The following is a 19,544-nucleotide window of genomic DNA, read 5'->3' as shown; positions in this document are numbered from 1 at the left end:
GTACCAACTTCCAAAACTCTAATTTTAGATGCTCTTCTGGGAAAATAGTGGGGCTATGGGTTTCCATTCGATGCTTGTGCTAGTCACCTGCGTTGGTGTGATGTTAACAGCAATAATGGCAGCCGCAGCAATAGCATATCCATTAGCCTTGCCTAACTGCTCCGACAGCTGTGGGAATGTAAAAATTCCATATCCCTTTGGCACAACTGAAGGTTGTTACTTGAAAGAAAGAGGAGACTTTTTTATCAACTGTAGCAAATCGCACGACCAACCTGATGAACCAATGAGCGGAAACATACCCGTTACAAACATTTCCATCGAAGGAGAGATGAACTTCATGATGTATAGCTCCATTAACTGTTACAACCAGTCGGGTACGCCTCTGTCAAATAACACGGAATCATGGCTCCAGGTCCCCGATTACACAGTTTCTGTCACCAAAAACAAGTTCGTGGCAGTTGGCTGTGACACTTATGCATTCCTTAATGGTACTCTCAAAGATGCACCGTTTACCATCGGCTGCCTGTCCAAATGTAACGACACACGCAATATTGTAAATGGGGATTGCTCTGGGATTGGGTGTTGCCAGATAGATATTCCTGAAGGTTTGACAGATATTGATTTTGCAGCATATAGCTTTCATAACCACAGTGATGTCTGGTCTTTCAATCCATGCAGCTTTGCCTTTATTATCCAGAAAGACAAGTTCAGTTTCTCCTCAGCTTATCTAACCAGTCTACAAAACAATGAAACCTTTCCAATGGTTCTTGATTGGGCAATTGGTAACGAGACGTGTAAAGTTGCTCAGAACAAAGGGAATTACATATGTGGAGGAAATAGCACTTGTTCTGATCTCAAAAATGGTTCTGGTCCTGGGTACCGTTGCAAGTGCAAGAAAGGTTACGATGGGAACCCATACCTCAAAGATGGTTGCCAAGGTATATATTCAATTTACTTACTTATCTACTACAAGTTTTTAAAAAATAATAAAAGGTTTATATTTTTCACGAATTTTTAAAATATTTCCTTATTTTAGTTACACAAAAAATGTTACTTTTTTTACTAGTGTTTAAACTGATAGGTTGTGATTTATGATAATAATAATAATAATAATAATGATGATGATGCATGTATAAATGACGTTATACAAATCGTGACTTACAATTTCAAGAAATTTTGAATTTTTTTATTTGTCTCTAACTGAATTGCTAGGAAATAATTTTATTTTCATTTAGAATTTAACTTATTTTTAGTACTTTTTAAAAATAAATACCCTTTTATTTTAATGAGAGATTGCCATATCACTCATTGACTAAATAAAAAGTGAAGTTTAAAACTCACTACTACTTGTCTTTATATATTTAAAACAAAATGACATATTCAATTAAAAAAGTATTAAAAATAAGCCAAATTATTTCGTTTAAATACGTTGTCTTTTTTGATTATACTTCTTCTTAGTGTTTTATTTTTGGGCATTGAATTAATTCTTCTTAGTTACTTTAAATGACCTTTGTAACTACAGACATTGACGAATGCAACGACAAAAAAATATGCCCGGTAAAACAAATTTGTGTTAATGAAGTCGGGAGTTATCATTGTTCGTGCATCGAAGGATACCATAAGGTTGAAGGGGTATGTTTTCGTAATTCACCAGCTATTTCGCCATCCGGTCAACCAACTAGTCAATCATCACTAACAATTTACCTCGCGGTTGGTGAGTACATTTACTGTATGTCTATATCGTATGATTAGGTTATTGCACGAAATCCTCCCATGTAGAGGATTCTATCATATCATCAATTTTTTTTTTCTTTTTGACTGAAATCATATCATCAAGTTGGATCAATCTATCACGATTAATGGACCAAAATCAGGTCATTTTCATATTTCATAAAAATATTTTTCTGAGATTGATTTTGAGGTAAGGTCCTAGCATTACTCATAAACATTCGTTATGGTTTTTTCTTAGCTAAGCCATTTATTAAAAGGAGGTCAGCAATGATTTAAAAATTTAACTTTTTCTTCCTATCAAACACACACGGTCACAGCTAAATGTCAATCTTTTACGACCAGAAGAGAAATATTAATGGAAAAGGTTTATCTTTAAACTAGTTTGGAGAAAAATCTTTCAAACTCCTCATATATTTTTTTATTGAGTATGAAATTTGAAAATATTATTGTTAGATTGCATTTTTTTTTTTCTGTTTTTAACATGCATGTCAAATTTCATTCAGATTGAATGTTATTTACAATTCAATCAATTAAATTATTTTTAATGCATTATTTTAGATCACAAATTTGAAATTTAAACATTTGATTGATGGGATAGTAATTGATTTTTTATTTTCTTGAAATTTTGCAAATATAGAGAATAGGGGTGTGCATAGATCGAGTTGAGTAGTTTTTTCTATCTAACCCACCATGATGAGTTAAAAAAATTCAATTCAACCCAACTCATCATAACGGTCCAACCCAAGCCACGTAGATCGGGTTGGACCCATAAGTTGGATAGTTTTTTTTAATTACTATTATTATTATTAAATTGAACATTAGAATAACACCACTACAAATAAGAGCAAATTTATAGCTAAATAATCATGAGCATAACACCAAACAAACACAAACTATATGAAGAGAACTTAGTGTTTGAGTTTTATTTAGGAAGGGGGCAAAAAAGTAAATAACAAAATTGTATAATATATATTTTTAAAATTTAAATATATATTAAATATAGGTGGGTCAGGTTGGGTTAGATAAATTTGTAAATCTTAAGACCCGAACCCAACCAAAAAATTTCATTACCCAACCCAACCTACTAACCCTTAAAAACCGACCCAATCCAATGGGTTGGGTTGGATCGAGTCAATTTTGCCTGGTTTGCTGCACATCCCTAATAAAGGATATAATAAGAATATGTAATTGAATGCTTAGATTTTTAATTTGGACAAAATTTAGCTAAAAAATTAGTTGTAACATAAGGCTACAATTTTACTCAATAAAATAAACATTACTAAATATTTTAAAAATCTAACCATTGAATTGCATGTTCTTTACGCTTTTAATACACTGGTCAAATTTTGTGTCAATTGAATATTATTAATTTACTATATGATTTATAAGTTTATATATTATGAATAATTTTTAATTACAAAAACTAACAATTTAAACATTTTATTGATGATATAACTATTAATCTTTAATTTTCTAAGAATTTTCTAAGTATAAAGGATATAAGAAGTAGATATAATCTAATGATGGATTTGTCAAAATTCATCTCCAGTAAAAAGATATTGAGTAAGGTTCTTAAGTCTCAAAATTGAAAATCAATAAAAAGATATAAGAAGTATTTGAAGGGTTTTGCTCATAACCTTTTTCAAAACAAGACCTACCTAATGGACTTATCCTCTTAGAGCACTTGCACCAGTCAATGCAAAATAGAAAAAGTTGCAAATTTTATACATTTTTGCTCAAAAACTATCCACATTAATCTATCTAAAACACTGTTTATATGTAAAATTGCTATAGTGACCGTACATATATGCACGGTTACTATAACTTTCTATATGATTATTTTATATTTTTTCTCTCTCCTCCCCCTTGCCTTGTTAGACTCTCTTACACCCACTCTTCAATGCCAAGAAGAAGAAGAAGGAGAAGAAGCCGACTGCCAACATCCATCCACCATCACAACTAACCAACCACCACCACCAACTCATTACAACATCAATTTAATCTAAACACAATCAATCCAAAATTAATGAAAATCATCACAAATCCAACTTAAAATAAACTCAAGTAGAGAGTGTGAGTATATTGAGCCATGGGGGCTTGGTAGAGAGATTTTTTTTAGATTTGAAGAGAGCACCGATTGATAGAGAAAGAGAGGGGGAGAAAGGGAAAGAATATTTTTTCTAAAATGAAAAAGAAGAAGAAAAAAGAAAGAATAGCAAAAGAAAAAGAAGAAGGAGAAAGAAAGAAGATGCTGAAGAAGAAAAAATGCAGAAAAAGAAAGGAGAAGAAGAAAGAAGAAAGAAGAAAGTAAAAAAGGCGAAGGAGCAAAAGAAACAGAGAGAGTGTTCAGAGAAATGATGTGGGGTAAGGTGGTGGGGCCGTATATGGGTAAGGAGAATAATAAAAAAAAATGGTGAAAAAATATTATTGTAATAAAAAAAAATATATTATAAATAATTTGATGTAGGTATTTTTGTAAATTGATGGTGTAAAATATAAAAAATTATTTTTTATTATAATATAAAAGGAAACTTTTAGTCTTTTACACCTCTTATACTAATCCTCTTATTTTTCATTTCTTTCAAATAAATAACAAACGTCTAGTGCTCAAAATGGAGAAATCTCACAACACCTTTTTAGTCTTTTCACATTGGCTTTTTTAGACAGTCATTGTCGTGTTTAGTCACGTTACTCACGTTATCTTCTTGACCTGCTTTACAAGCCATAATAAAACAAACCATTGTTAGGTTAAAAGGACGTTAGCAATTATTCAAAAATTCAATGACGACAGCAAATTACACTGTTTGGTAGTGCCCCCTTCCTCTAGTTGGAATTTTGAGATTGACAAAGTTTGCCTACAAGTGGGTTAAAAAATTAACAAAATTACATATTTTGGACTTTTAATTGCTGAATTATATGTTTTTATACTCTTAATTTGTATGACAAATTTAGTTTATATTGAATATTATTTATATTATTCGATTTACAAACTATTATTATGAATAATTTAAGATTATAAAAACTTGAATTTTAAGTATTTGATTAATGACATAAATACTGATTTTGACATTCTTAAGATTTTGCAAGCATAGATGATATAATTAAAAAATAAAGTACAATATAATGGTGAATTTTTCAAAAACTCAAAATTAACATTCAATAAAAAAAATATAGTGGAAGTTTGTAGCCATTACCTACAAACTAGTTCATAAAAAAACTTTGTTCTTTGAGCGAGATAGGAAAAAGTTATTTAGTGTAAAGTCTAAAGACAAAGTTTGGCTACATCTCCCACTAAAAAATTAACATGTTTACATATTTTGAAAATCTAACTGTTAAATTACAAATTCTTTATATTCTTGACATACGTGTCAAATTATGTGTCAAAAATATGTTATTTATTATTCGATTCATAAAAGAATATTTTATGCATAATTTTATACTACAAATACTTGAAATTATAACATTTGATTGATGAAATAATTATTAATACTTGACCTATTCAAAATTTTGCAAGCAATGTAATAGGAAAAAATGTAATTTTTTTTTTTGGAGAGAGTTGGAAAAAATGTAATTCAATAGTAGATTTATCAAAATTTATATCTAATAAAAAGATATTAAGTGGTGTTGTAGGCATTAACTACAATCAATTGCTTGTAGCCAAACTTTGTCTTAAGTGTAATACTTTTTTAAAATAATACTAAATGTCTATCTATTTGGAGGGAGAACTACTAATAACGGTGATTATAAAAAACAAATAAATAAATGCTTTCCATTAATTTAACTAAATAATTTTTTGTCCTCATATAGATTAAGGTATGAAAACACATATATAGCACTTTTATTATATAGCTTTTATTATTTTCCATACCGAAAAGCAGTTTCTCAATTTTTTTATTGAACAGAATAATCATAACACTTTAACATTATAGTCTGTCGATCACAGACCCTAAATGCATGTTATTGCAAAAGGTCCAAAACTAAAACTCTAGGAGTCTATCCTTATATACTAAATGCATAATAGACCCTAAATGCATGTTGTACTTGAGAGTTTTTGTTTTTTCTTGTTTTTGATTGGGTGACGGGTTGAGCTCTTTAGTTGCGGAAATGATATCAATAGGATTTATTATTATTATTATTATTGCTGTTGTTGTTGTTGTTGTTGTTTTTGATTGGGTGACGGGTTGAGCTCTTTAGTTGCGGAAATGATATCAATAGGATTAATTATTATTATTATTCACCGTCATGGACCATGCAGAAAATAAGAAATTTAGACGGGTCCGCACATTGATTATATAAACGAGGCTACTGATTGAGATTCTCAACTAGGTTCGCTAGCTCAAGGTGCAAATTAAAACAATATGGATGGCCTCTTAGGCTCTTAGTACTACTTGTGGGAGGTTCAGTCTTTGATAAATAAGCCTTGATATTTCTAAAGAAATTATATATTCTGGGCAAATTGTCTTCTTCTCAGCTAACCAAGTAACATTGTACTTTTAAAAAGGATGTCAATTCAAAACTTGGTTCACCAGTTCTATTTTATCTGTCCATATTTTTAGTTTTGATATAATTTGGCATGAGTTGGATTTTATTAAAGCCGCTCATAGGAGATTTATATTTATGTGGCAGTCACTGAGTCACTATTAACGGTATAATTGAAATCTTGATTCATTCATCTTTATATGATACGTATATTAAATATTTAATGTCCTTTTACTGTGTTAAAATGTTTGCCATTAAATAGACAACGATACTAACAAAAGTATAAATTTAAAACATTGTTCTTAGTGAAAAATGCATGTTTGAATGTGTGTAGGTATCAGCATAATAAGCCTCTTAGTACTGCTTCTGGGATGTTCTTGGATATATTGGGGATTGAAAAAAAGAAAGATCATCAAACTCAAAGAAAAATTCTTCCAACAAAATGGTGGCTTATTGTTAAAACAGAAACTCTCTAATCACCAAAAGTCTATCGAGACAACCAAAATCTTTACTACAGAAGAGCTCAAAAAGGCCACCAACAACTATGACGAGAGTAGAGTCCTGGGCCAAGGAGGCTATGGAACTGTGTATAGAGGAGTATTATCAGATAACACAGTAGTTGCCATTAAGAAGTCCAAAATTGGTGATCAAAGCCAAATCGAGCAATTCATAAATGAAATGATTGTCCTTACCCAAATTAACCATAGGAATGTGGTTAAGCTATTTGGTTGTTGTCTAGAAACAGAAGTTCCCTTACTAGTTTATGAATTCATCACAAATGGGACTCTTTCCAATCACGTTCATGATAAAAGTCTATCATCCTCACTTTCATGGGAGAAACGCCTGAAAATTGCAACAGAAATTGCAGGAGCACTTGCATACTTGCATTCGTCAACTTCTATGTCAATTATACACAGAGATGTGAAAACTGCGAATATACTATTGGATGATGATTATACAGCAAAAGTGGCTGACTTTGGAGCTTCAAGGCTAGTTCCTCTTGATCAAACACAATTGAACACTTTGGTACAAGGAACTCTGGGGTACTTGGACCCGGAATACATGCAAACTAGCCAACTAACTGAAAAAAGTGATGTATATAGCTTTGGTGTTGTTATGGCAGAGTTATTAACAGGTAAGAAGGCACTTTCTTTTGATAGGCCAGAAATTGATAGAAATCTAGCAATATCTTTTGTTTCTGCTATAAAAGAGGATCGCCTACTTCAAATTCTTGAAGATCACATTGTTAGTGAGGGTAATATTGAGCAACTAAAGGAAATTGCTAATCTTGCGAAAAGGTGCCTAAGTTTGAGAGGGGAGGATAGGCCTTTCATGAAAGAAGTGGCAAAGGAGCTGGAGAGACTGAGAAGTATGGAAAAAACTCCATTGGGAAACATTGATATCGATGGAAAAAAGACTGAGTACTTGCTTAGTGCAACTAGTCACTCTTTCAACATTGATGTTGGCACTGGTTGTTCTACTAGTACAACTACTGAGTATGATAGCATCAGAGAACAAGTATTGAAATCTGTGGAAGATGGGAGATAATTACTTGGTCCTCAGTAATAAATTTGTATCAGTTGATAATTGAATTTGATATGGTATTATAATGAGCTACCTAATTTTGAAGTATGTATTCAACTCACAAAGTTGGGAGTTTTAAAGTTGTTTGGAAGTGTAGTAATTGTGTTTGTTTTGTAAGGTGTGACTATTTTTTTTGACTGATAAGGTGTGACTATTGGAAGTGTAGTAATTGTGTTTGTTTTGTAAGGTGTTTTGACTATTGGAAGTGTAGTAATCATGGTAGTAGTTTTTTGTTAAGGACTGTTATGTATGTATTAACGGCAAAGATGTAGGTTTCCTAATTAAGTCTTTTGTATTGATTTTTAAACGGTTTTTATCATCTAGTTGAGTGTAGCTCTCATTTATCCACTTCTCTCTTTTTTTGTGACTTTAAATTTCCAAAGTTTTTTTTTTCATTCCTCTTTCACCCACATTAAAATTATAGGCAAATTACAACTTACCCACATATGGTTTGGCTGAAATTTAAGTTGTCTACCTATGGTTTGAAATTTTACACTTTACCCACCTAAGGTTAGCTCAGTTAGAGTTTCGTAACCCAACTCTATTAAAAATAGTGCTAAATATGTAATTTTTCTTAACTTTTAAGTCTCTCTCCTTCAAAAATACCAAAAACGTAAAATTACAAGATTAAATAAGATAAAAAATAATCCAATGGATCACTTGCATTATAGGATTTCAAATTATAGGTAAGCAACTTAAATTTCGGTCAAACTTCTAGTGGGTAAAGTGTCAAATTTCAAACCACAGGTAGACAACTTAAACTTTGGTTAAAATAGAGATGGGTAAGTTGTAATTTACCCTAAAATTATACATATATATATATATATATATATATATATATATATATAAAGAGAGAGAGAGAGAGAGAGAGAGAGAGAGAGAGAGAGAGAGAAACACTTAGACAATTTGACAGAAGTGGAGGTGCAATTGAACTTTTGTATGACATTATTTTTAGGGTTTGGGTCCTCTATTATTTAAAAATCTCCCATTCTCTAAGACACATGATAGATAAGGAATCTAAAAGAAAATTGAAACCACGTCAATGGCATAGGCTCCCTCTCTTAGCTTAAATCTCAATAGTCTCATTGTTGTTGTTACGGTGGGGGTGGTTGAAGATGATAACAGATATCATAAACATTGAGTTGTTAGGAGAGAGAGAGATAGATGTAAGAAGAAGCAGAAGATGCTAGGAAAATCTAGAAGGAGAATAAGGAAAAAAAATGAAAAAAGAAGCTAATGTCTTTCTCCTTGATAATCGGGCTCACGACCCACGATATTACCAACATCAAATGGCCCATATCTATCTCTATATAGATTAAGATTAAACCTCATGTACTTTCTCTTTCATAAAATCAAGAATAAATTCTCACTTCATATTTTTCGTTACTCCATTACTCCATTATCACATGGGTTTGTAAGTTTTCTTTAGTGTAAAATTTATTATAGTTTTAGTTTTCACAAAAAAAAAGGGTTAACATTAGTAATCTAACTCAGTCACCATCTAGTGAATTAGTCATATTAAAAACTTAAAATAATGGATTTTAAATAAGAAAATTCAACATAAAAAGCTACCTAAATTTTATATAAGTTATATTCCTATTCCAATTAAATATATAAAAAGAGCCAAAAGGCTCATGAATAGTGTTTTAGGTTTGGTCAATTTGGTGAGTTGCCTTTTTTTTTTTTTTTTTTCAAGTACACTAATTTGGTTTGAGCTTGTCTTTGTTTTTGTTTATTTTTTAAGGATCTTTGTATGTTTATATTGTACTTGCAAAGTAAGATTACATTATAGACACAAAAAGTAGCAAATATTGTACACATTTCTAAAAATATGGTAAATATTGTACCTATTTTGGAAATGTGTACAACATTTGCCAATTTTTCTGTGTCTATAATATAAATATATATATATAAGTATATATATATAATAATAGGTAAAATAGAGAGAAAATCCAATTAAATTTTAAATTAGAATTCAATTAGAGTCTAATTTTGCGTCATGTGTTTCATCAAATCTAAATTTTAGAATTTTGTACCAAGTGAATTAATCTATATATATATATATATATATATATATATATATATAATAGGTAAAGCAGAGAGAAAATCCAATAAAATTTCAAATTGAAATTCAATTAGAGTATAATTTTGCTCCATGTGTCTCATCTAATCTAAATTTTAGAATTTTATGCCAAGTGAGTTAATTTAGTGTAAAAATTGAATTTCAATTCGAGTTTAATTTTGCACCACGTGTCCCATCTAATCTAAAATTTTAAATTTTTGTGCCAAAATAGTAATTTAGTGTAGAAACCGAGGAGTCCAATATAATAAACCATAAAAAAAACATAATCATATAACTAAAAAAATTCAAATTTATAAGTCATCTATATATATATATATATATATATGTATTAATAGGTAAATTTTAGAGAAAATTGAATTAGAATTTGAAATTATAATCCAATTTTGTGCCATGTGTCTAAATTTATATGGGAACTACACCATAATTATCCACTTAAGCTTGTTATATGTGTCTACTTAAGTTTTTAAATTTTTGTGTCAAGTGAGTTAATGAGTGCAAAATACTAAAAATCTAATATTAATGAACTATAAAATTTTAAAAAAAATCACATATACTCAATAAAAATCACCATATAACAAAAATTACCACACGTTCTACCTTATTAAAAATTAGAAAAAAAAATGATCATAAATAGTATTAAATTTAGGTAAGAATTTTAATATGTAACTAATTACGTTTACTTTAAAAAATAATTTTACTAATTATCTATATTTTATGATAAAATTTTTGTTTAATTTTAAATGTATCTATATGTATGCATGAATGCATGTGTTACAAGTTTAAAAAAAATTAATTTGACTAATTATTTATATTTTTATAATAAAAATTTTGTTTAATTTTAAATGTATCCATGGGCTTGCATGGAGTTACATGCTAGTATATATTAATAGATGAAGCTCAAAGAAAGTTAAATTAGAATTCCAAATGAGAGTTCCAATTTTGTACCATGTGTCTAGATATATGTGGGGACCACTACCAAAATTATTTTTCAAGTTGTTCAATTTAAATCTAAAATCGAAGTCCAATTTCGCTCCATCTATCTAAATTTAAGTTTTTTTTTTTTTTTGCTGAATAAAACGTTAGGTTCACCTTCCCTTTTAGAATTCTGCGTTTTAAATTAAAACATTGTGCTCTTTTTTTTTGGATGAATAAAACATTCTACTCTTCTTTAATATCAGACCCGCCTATTTTCAGGTTCACCTCCTCTTCTATAATAGTCAAACACAAATCAGAAATCCCAAGTTCCTTCCTCTCTTACTCAACTAATGGTGCATCTTGCCAGTTACCACACCAGTTTAGGAACCTTAATATACAACTCTCCTCTTTTTCAATAAATGCTATGGAATTTGAAAGGGATCTCTCGGGATCTATGATGCATGCTTTTGGGCATTTTTGTATCTTATAAAGGAAGAGGTTCTCATTCTATTCCAATTTTACTTTTCTTCACAATTTTAATGGTCCTGGTTTATGCTCTACAAAACACATTCCAACCATTCCTAAGGTTTGATTACTCATTTCTTTCATCTACCTATGCTTTCCTTTCTTTTTGTGAATAATTTTTATTCTTTAATTATATTATTTTTTTGTTTTCATATGATTGATGTTGCATGTTTATTTTTTGTTTTATAACAAGTAGCAGGGAAAGTAGGGAATTGTTTGAATTTCTAATTTATATTTCATAAGATTTTTAAAAATATTTAACGTTTTGATGTTGAAATGTCATTAATAACATTTGCGTGTGGTGTAGTTTGTTTGTTTGTTTGTTTGTTTTTGTTTTTTTGTTTTTTTTTTTTTGTTACCAGGGGATTGTCATAAAATTGGGATAGTGATGCGCGATGTAGAAGCGGCAAGAAGCAGGACATGTCTACTTCTAGAAAAAAAGAAACAAAACACATTTGCTTCTGAAAATAACCTCAAATCTACAAGGGTTCCTCGAATCCACAAGGATAAAGGATCTAGAATCCACCAGAAAATAGAAAGACAAAAGTCTGAATTTTATTGATTGGATGAAAAATTGTTAAAAAATGTGTACAAACTTAAGAGCCTATTTAAGGGCTCTGTAAAACTTGACAGATAAGGAAATATATTCTAAAGCAACTTTAATTAATACCTAACCATAATAGGAACCAAATTTCACTTAAAAATAAATAAAAGCACCTAAAAACAAGGAAATAAATCACCAAAATCTAAAATAACTTTTTTTACGTAAAAATATTAAAATTAAATAATTACAAAAATTAAATTGTAGATTTTGTCCTACATCAGACCCTTCCATTTGAAACAAACTCGTCCTCAAGTTCATCTTTGAAATCTAAAATCTTCCGCTCCAAATAAACAAATACTTCGAGTTCTTGAGCCCCTTGGTCTTCTTTTCATACTTGCAACTCATCAATGGAATAAACAAAGCAACTTGAATTTCTTTTTCCTTAGTCTTCTCAACCCCAATAAAATCAATAAACTTCGGTGTATTGCTTACCACCAAAATAAAGGATCTTGAGATTAACAATCATATGATTTGATTTCATTGAGATCCTTGAAACTTTCCTCTTCAATTTCTTCCTCAATGATCTCTATCATCTAGACTTCAAGATCTTCTATAATAAGATCTTCATTATTCTCCTCCATAATAATCTTGACTTTAGGATCTTCTTCCATAACAAGAATTTCTTCAGAAATATCTATATTTTGTTCTTTGACTTCTACATAATCTTCAAGAACAATTGTAGACATTCGATTTTGCACCCACAATTTAATCTTGGAAGATGACTAAAGTGACCATTCATAAACCCAAAATTTAGAGTTGCATTACATGCATTAATTCATTCATTGCAAATCATAAAAATGATTTTAAGATTCTAACGATCGTGACGGTATGTTCGATTCCTGAATCGGACTGTTAGATTGAAAGATATCACAAGATTAAGTTTTTACGGTTTGCATACATTTTGTTTGGGTGGATGAGAATAAAGTGCATAATAAGATAACAAAGAAGTTATGGATAATCAAGTCTTTTTGAAATATTTATCTATCAGATAATTATAACTTTAAAGACCTGAATATCAAGAAAAAGGGATTAATTTTTAGAATACGAATAAAAAACTCGTCTAGGTGCAATTTTCGGCTAAAAAATGCTCAAAAAAGGAGTCCAAATCAAACCAAAACTCGAATGGGGGCCTGGCACCCAAGAGGGCCTGTTGGTACTCTTGGAGTGCCGATTGGCACATGGCAAGTGCCGATAGCCACTTCCCAAGTTCTAATTGGCCTAAATGCTTGGCTTGGCCCGGGAGCTTCTTGATTGAGATAAAGCCTATCTTTTTCGAATTTTTAGAGATAAGGACGTGTTCCAATTCGTATCTGATCTCATTCAACTTATTTTTTAAGCATCCCAACCTCTATAAATAAAGAAAAAAAAAATCAAAATTAAGGGCTCTTCTTTTCGGACTTCTCTGCTCCCCTTACGTTAAAGACGTTTTGGAGGCTTTTGCTTTAAGAACTTCATTTTTGTATGTAAAGTATTTTAGACCTCAAACAAGTGGAAACTTCTTTGATTTCTAAAATATTCTTTCATTTGAAGAGCATGCTCATGCAAGATATTTAGTTATATTCTTCTATCTATTTTTTTTTCCTTTCCATTAACTAGTATGTTGTGATTGTTCATTGCATGAGTGCAGTTAATATGTTTGATTTTTATTGTTCCTTGTTTTTTAATTCATGTTTTCCATGCTTAGATATTTAGTTGAAATTTTCTTTGACAAGTTCTTTAGTTGATTGCTTGTTTTAATTTTTTCTTTGATTTCAAAATCTGCTAATGATCATCAATTCTTTTTTTTTCTTTTTTTTTTAAACTCAAAACTAATCTGTATTTTCATTAAATACATATCCGAATTTTTTTTTTTGGTCTCAAAACTGATCTGTATTTTCATTAAATACAAATCTGAATTTTTTTGGTCTCAATACTAATCTGTATTTTCATTAAATATAGATGAGTATTATCAGATAACACAGTAGTTACCATTACGAAGTCCAAAATTGGTGATCAAAGCCAAATTGAGCAATTCATAAATGAAATGATTGTCCTTACCTAAATTAACCATAGGAATGTGGTTAAGCTATTTGGTTGTTGTCTAGAAACAGAAGTTCCCTTACTAGTTTATGAATTCATCACAAATGGGACTCTTTCCAATCACGTTCATGATAAAAGTCTATCATCCTTACTTTCATGGGAGAAACGCCTGAAAATTGCAACAGAAATTGCAGGAGCACTTGCATACTTGCATTCGTCAACTTCTATTTCAATTATACATAGAGATGTGAAAACTACGAATATACTATTGGATGATGATTATACAGCAAAAGTGGCTAACTTTGGAGCTTCAAGGCTAGTTCCTCTTGATCAAACACAATTGAACACTTTGGTGCAGGGAACTCTGGGGTACTTGGACCCAGAATACATGCAAACTAGCCAACTAACTGAAAAAAGTGATGTATATAGCTTTGGTGTTGTTATGGCAGAGTTGTTAACAGGTAAGAAGGCACTTTCTTTTGATAGGCTAGAAAATTGATAGAAATCTAGCAATATCTTTTGTTTTTGCTATAAAAGAGGATCGCCTACTTCAAATTCTTGAAGATCACATTGTCAGTGAGGGTAATATTGAGCAACTAAAGGAAATTGCTAATCTTGCAGAAAGGTGCCTAAGTTTGAGAGGGGAGGATAGGCCTTTCATGAAAGAAGTGGCAAAGGTGCTGGAGAGATTGAGAAGTATGGAAAAAACTCCATTGGGAAACATTAATGTCGATGGAGAAAAGACTGAATACTTGCTTAGTGCAACTAGTCACTCTTTCAACATTGATGTAGGCACTGGTTGTTCTACTAGTACAACTGCTGATTATGATAGCATCAGAGAGCAAGTATTGAAATTTGTGGAAGATGGGAGATAATTACATGGTCCTCAGTAATAAATTTGCATCAGTTTTTTTTTTTTTTTTTGATAAGGAAATTTGTATCAGTTGATAATTGAATTTGATATGGTATTATAATGAGCTACCTAATTTTGAAGTATGTATTCAACTCACAAAGTTGAGAGTTTTAAAGTTGTTTGGAAGTGTAGTAGTTGTGTTTGTTTTGTAAGGTGTTTTGACTATTGAAAGTGTAGTAATCAAGGTAGTAATCATGGTAGTAGTTTTTTTTGTTAAGGACTGTTATGTATGTATTAATGGCAAAGATGTGGGTTTCCTAATTAAGTCTTTTGTATTGATTTTTAAACAGTTTTTACCATTTGGTTGAGTGTAGCTCTCATTTATCAATTTCTCTCTTTTTGTGACTTTAAATTTCCAATTTTTTGTTCGTTCCTCTTTCACCCACATTAAAATTATGGGCAAATTACAAATTACCCATATGTGGTTTGACTGAAATTTAAATTTTCTACCTATGGTTTGAAATTTTACATTTTACCCACCTAAGGCCTTGTTTGGGAGGAAGGAATGGAATAGAATGGAAATGAATGAAAAGAATAATTTTAGAATATTCTTCCCTTCCCTTGTTTGGGAGTTTTAATGGAAGGAATGGAAAGTCCATTCCCCTTGTTTGGGAGTTTAAGTGGGAAGGAATGGAATGGGTAGGAGAGAACATTCATTCCTCTCTATTATCTTAAAACCTCAAATTTTCATTCCCCCCGAAATTGAGAGAAATGGGAGGGAATAAAATTAGATTTAATGAATTTTTTACTAAGACTCCCAAAATACCCCTATATATTCAACTCTTTATTTTAAAATAGAGGTCTAATAATAATATTTACATAAAATGATTCCATTTCATTTCCTCTATGTTACTCCCAAACAAGATTACTTACATTCCATTTATTTTCATTTCTTCCCTTCCTTTATTTTAAAACATCCAATCAAGGTTACTTAGTTTCATTCCATTCAATTCTTTTCCATTCTTTTCCCTTACTTAAATACATTCCATTCCTTCGGTGAGTGGACTTAATGAAGGTTCAAGGAAAAGGAGACAGGTGTTCTCTATTTTGCTCTCTTTTAGAACCTCTTGCCTTGCCTTCAATGTGCAGTTGCCCCTGCCAAGGTCGGCTTCAACTCAGTCCAAGACTTTTAACTTTTGAGCCCTAACTCTCTCTCTCTCTCTCTCTCTCACACAACAATCAACCATTTCTGTCCAACAATGAATGGGTATGCATTTCCCATTATTCAAACATTTTATTATTATTATTTAATTTTCACATAATCATTCTCTTCTGTTTTAATTGAAACTGAATTTCTTTGCTTCATATTTTGATTTAGACGCGTGACTTGAGTTTTGGGTGTTAAGTGGACTCACTGAAGGTTTAAGGAAAAGGAGGTAGATGTTCTCAACTTTTCTCTCTCTTTTAGAATCTCTTGCCTTGCCTTCAACGTGCAGTTGCCCCTACCAAGGTTGGCCTTCAACTTGGTTCAAGACTTTTGACTTTTGAGCCTTGATTCTCTCTTTCTCACACAACAACCAGTCATTTTAGTCCCACAGTGAATGAGTGCGCATTTCCCATTAATCAAACAATTTTTTATAATTTAATTTTCACAAATTCATTCTCTTATGTTTTAACTAAAACTGAATTGCTTTGCTTCATATTCTGATTTAGACTAACATAGGTTACAATTCCTCAAGTGACCTTTCCATGGAAATTATTTTTGCGTTTTCTTAGCTTCAATAAAAATTTTAAAAAAAAAATTGGGGGCATTTCTGTAATATATGGTATGAAACTTTGTGTGCTGCTATGAATTTTTTTCAAGAATTGTGACTATTGCTATAGAAAAAAAAGGATTGTCGGAACCGCCATTTTATGTGAGAGAAACAATATGCTTCAAACAACAAAAACAACAAGCCTTAATCCCAAATTTTGGGGTCCCCTTTCAACAAGTTAGTTAGTTAGGGTTGTTGGCCATCTTTATGTCCATTCTACTATTTCGGAAGTCGTATACTATATCCATTCCTTAATTGATAACTCATTTTTTATTACTTCTACTAATATTATTTTGGGTCTTCTTCTAAATTTTTTTCGTTCCCTTAACTTGTACCAACTTACTCTTTTTTACCTGTGTGTCCTCTATATATGACCAAACCATCTCAAGCGACTCTCCCTTATCTTTTCTGCAACAAGAGCTACCCTTATCGTAACATTCTCATATCAACTATTTAGGATCTAACTGTTACTGATGAAACCAGTTGGCGCTGAACCGATTTGGCCGCTGCAAAGCACCGTAGGTGTTTGGTATGGTGGTCGGGGGCAATCTAGGCACACCGAAGATAGCCAGTGTGGTGAGCGGTGGTTAGTTTGCACTCCGATGAGAAACCGCACTGCATCGGTATATGTATATATGTTAAAATCACAAGCTAAAACAAGAAGCCTCAAATCAAGGAAAGCAAATCATAGAAAGATCAAGAAAACTCGAGAAACAGAGAGAAAATTCTGAGTGAAAGAGAGAAAATTTTATTGCTAAGTTCTCATGAATTACAAAGACTAACTAAATTACACATATTAAGAACTATTTATACTAGCAGTTACAAATCAGAGATAGGAACAAAAGCGCGGGAAAAACTCTAACAAACTCTAACAGAATTCCCTAAAAACTCTCCTCCAATAATATTAAGACAAGTGTCACTCTTAAACTTAACTAACTAGCTAACTACTCTCTCACACGTGTAACTTACATGCTTTTGCCTAACTCTTCAAAATTACAAGTAATTTCTTCAACCACACCTTAAGCCTTTTTTGGTTTCTGCTTTGATCACACTGCTTTGTTTGTACAATAGTTGTCTTCAAACCACACTTGCTTCCATTCTTCAATTTTGTTTTACCCTTCTTCAATTCAATTGCACCCTTAGTCTTTTTCTTAACAATATATATACACAATAATTTAACATATGTGTATGTAGTTTTATGCTTCAATAGAGAGAAGAGAACTTAGGGTGTGTTTGTTTGGAGGTGAAATAGAGTGGATGGAAAACTTTGGAGAGAAAATAGGAAGGAAATTTTTTTTGAGTGTGTTTGATTAGGTGGGGAGAAAGGAAAAGAAATGATGGGGCCCAAGTGTTTTCTTCCCGGGCCTACCAAAAAATTTTCTCCCCAAAATGGAGAGAAAACTGAGTAGGGACGATTTTTTTCTTAATTGACAAAAATACCTATGTGCACATTCTTGAAGTTGCCTTTATTATTTTTTTCTTTTTCACTGGGCAGTACGTTGCTCTTTTCTTGTTTTTTTTTTTTTTTTTTTTTCCTTCTTCTGGGCAGTTGCCTTTTTCTTTTTTCTATTTTTTCATTAGGAAGGTACTGTTTCCCTTTTTTTGTTTTTTGTTTTTTTTTTTTTCCTGGGCTGTTGCCTTTTTTTTCTATTCTTTTTTTCTTTTGATTTTCAGTACCGTTGCACTTCTTTTTTCCTATTCTTTTTGTTTCTTTTGATTTTCTAGGGCTTGGCGTGCCTCTTTTTTTTTTTTTTTTTTTTCCTGGTAATAACATTGCCTCTTCTATTTTTGGGATATTATTTTTATTTTTAATAAATTAGGATGATTGCTCTTTTTTTTGTGTGGTTTTTTGTCACTTTTTTGTTAAGCATCATTCTTTAACAAGGGTATATGAGTAAATTTATTTAAACTCATTTTTTCCATCCTTCCATTTTTCCACTCTCAACCAAACAAAAAGGAGAGAAAATAAAATATTTTCTGTTCTCCCACTTTTCCATTCTTTCACCATTTTCTATCCTCTCACTTTTCCACCCCTCCAACCAAACGGATCCTTAGTTGAGAGGATAGAAAATAGAGAGAGGATGGAAAAGTGGGAGGATAGAAAAATTTTTAGTTTTCCTCATTTGTGTTTAGTTGAGAGGGTGGAAAAGTGGACGGATGGAAAACTTTTAAGTTTGGTTGAAAATAATGTTTATATAAATTTACCATCATGTTCCTCTTAAATAAAACAAAAATTAATATATTATACTTTTAAAAAAATTGGATATAGATGAAAGTGGGTATTTCAAAAAATAGCATAAGAATTCATCCAAAAGTGTTTTCTTAAAAAAATAATAAAAATAAAAATTAAGAAAAAAAAGAGAGAAGGAAATGAAGAAGAACCCACCACTTGACAAAACCAAAGAAAGAAAAAAGAAAAAGAAAAAGAGCCAGAAACGTTAAAAGTGGTGGGGGTAGTTTTGTCCAAATATTTTTCCCACTTTTTACTCCAATTTGAAGAGATTGTATTTTGAAGGGGGAGGAGAGAAAACTTGTGGGCCCCACCACTTTTCTCTCCCCCTCCCCCTTTCAACCAAACAGTGAAAAATGTCATTTTTCACCCTATTTTTCTCTCTCTATTTTCCATCCTCCCTGTTTTCACCCCAACCAAACATACCAATAGAGAAGGCAAGTCAAAGAAGCCACATAGAAGAAGAAGAAAACAACACTGGGTGGGTTAGGAAAATGTTAGGTTTTTTTTTAAAAAAAAAATTTTAATAATTTTTTAATAATTTTAATTTTATAAGAAATGATATATTCACAACATTTTCATAACATTTTTACAATAAATCCTAAGTGGTAGGTTGTTACTGGTTATTATTGTTAGGGCAAAAAAATAATTTTAGTGTTAGGTTCAAATTTGAACTAATAACAACTAACCATCTATGATTTGTTGTG

The 19,544-nt window shown here is 31.0% G+C and overlaps 2 protein-coding genes across 2 annotated transcripts; both read left to right on the top strand.

The window, feature by feature from the left end:
* The first annotated feature begins 28 nt into the window (after positions 1 to 28).
* On the top strand, positions 29 to 7,758 carry LOC142618609 (wall-associated receptor kinase 2-like). Its single transcript, XM_075791554.1, has 3 exons — positions 29 to 938; positions 1,523 to 1,714; positions 6,545 to 7,758. Exons 1-3 carry the CDS (start codon positions 29 to 31, stop codon positions 7,756 to 7,758), a joined length of 2,316 nt encoding a protein of 771 aa, XP_075647669.1.
* Positions 7,759 to 13,043: 5,285 nt separating this feature from the next.
* Positions 13,044 to 14,815, top strand: LOC142620795 (wall-associated receptor kinase 3-like). The gene is made up of 3 exons (XM_075794105.1): positions 13,044 to 13,102; positions 13,974 to 14,401; positions 14,478 to 14,815. Exons 1-3 carry the CDS (start codon positions 13,044 to 13,046, stop codon positions 14,813 to 14,815), a joined length of 825 nt encoding a protein of 274 aa, XP_075650220.1.
* Positions 14,816 to 19,544: the final 4,729 nt, after the last annotated feature.

The sequence above is a fragment of the Castanea sativa genome, chromosome 12 (genome assembly GCF_040712315.1).
Source record: "Castanea sativa cultivar Marrone di Chiusa Pesio chromosome 12, ASM4071231v1".
Classification (NCBI taxonomy): Eukaryota; Viridiplantae; Streptophyta; class Magnoliopsida; order Fagales; family Fagaceae; genus Castanea; species Castanea sativa.
This window is presented reverse-complemented; position numbering and strand designations above follow the sequence as displayed.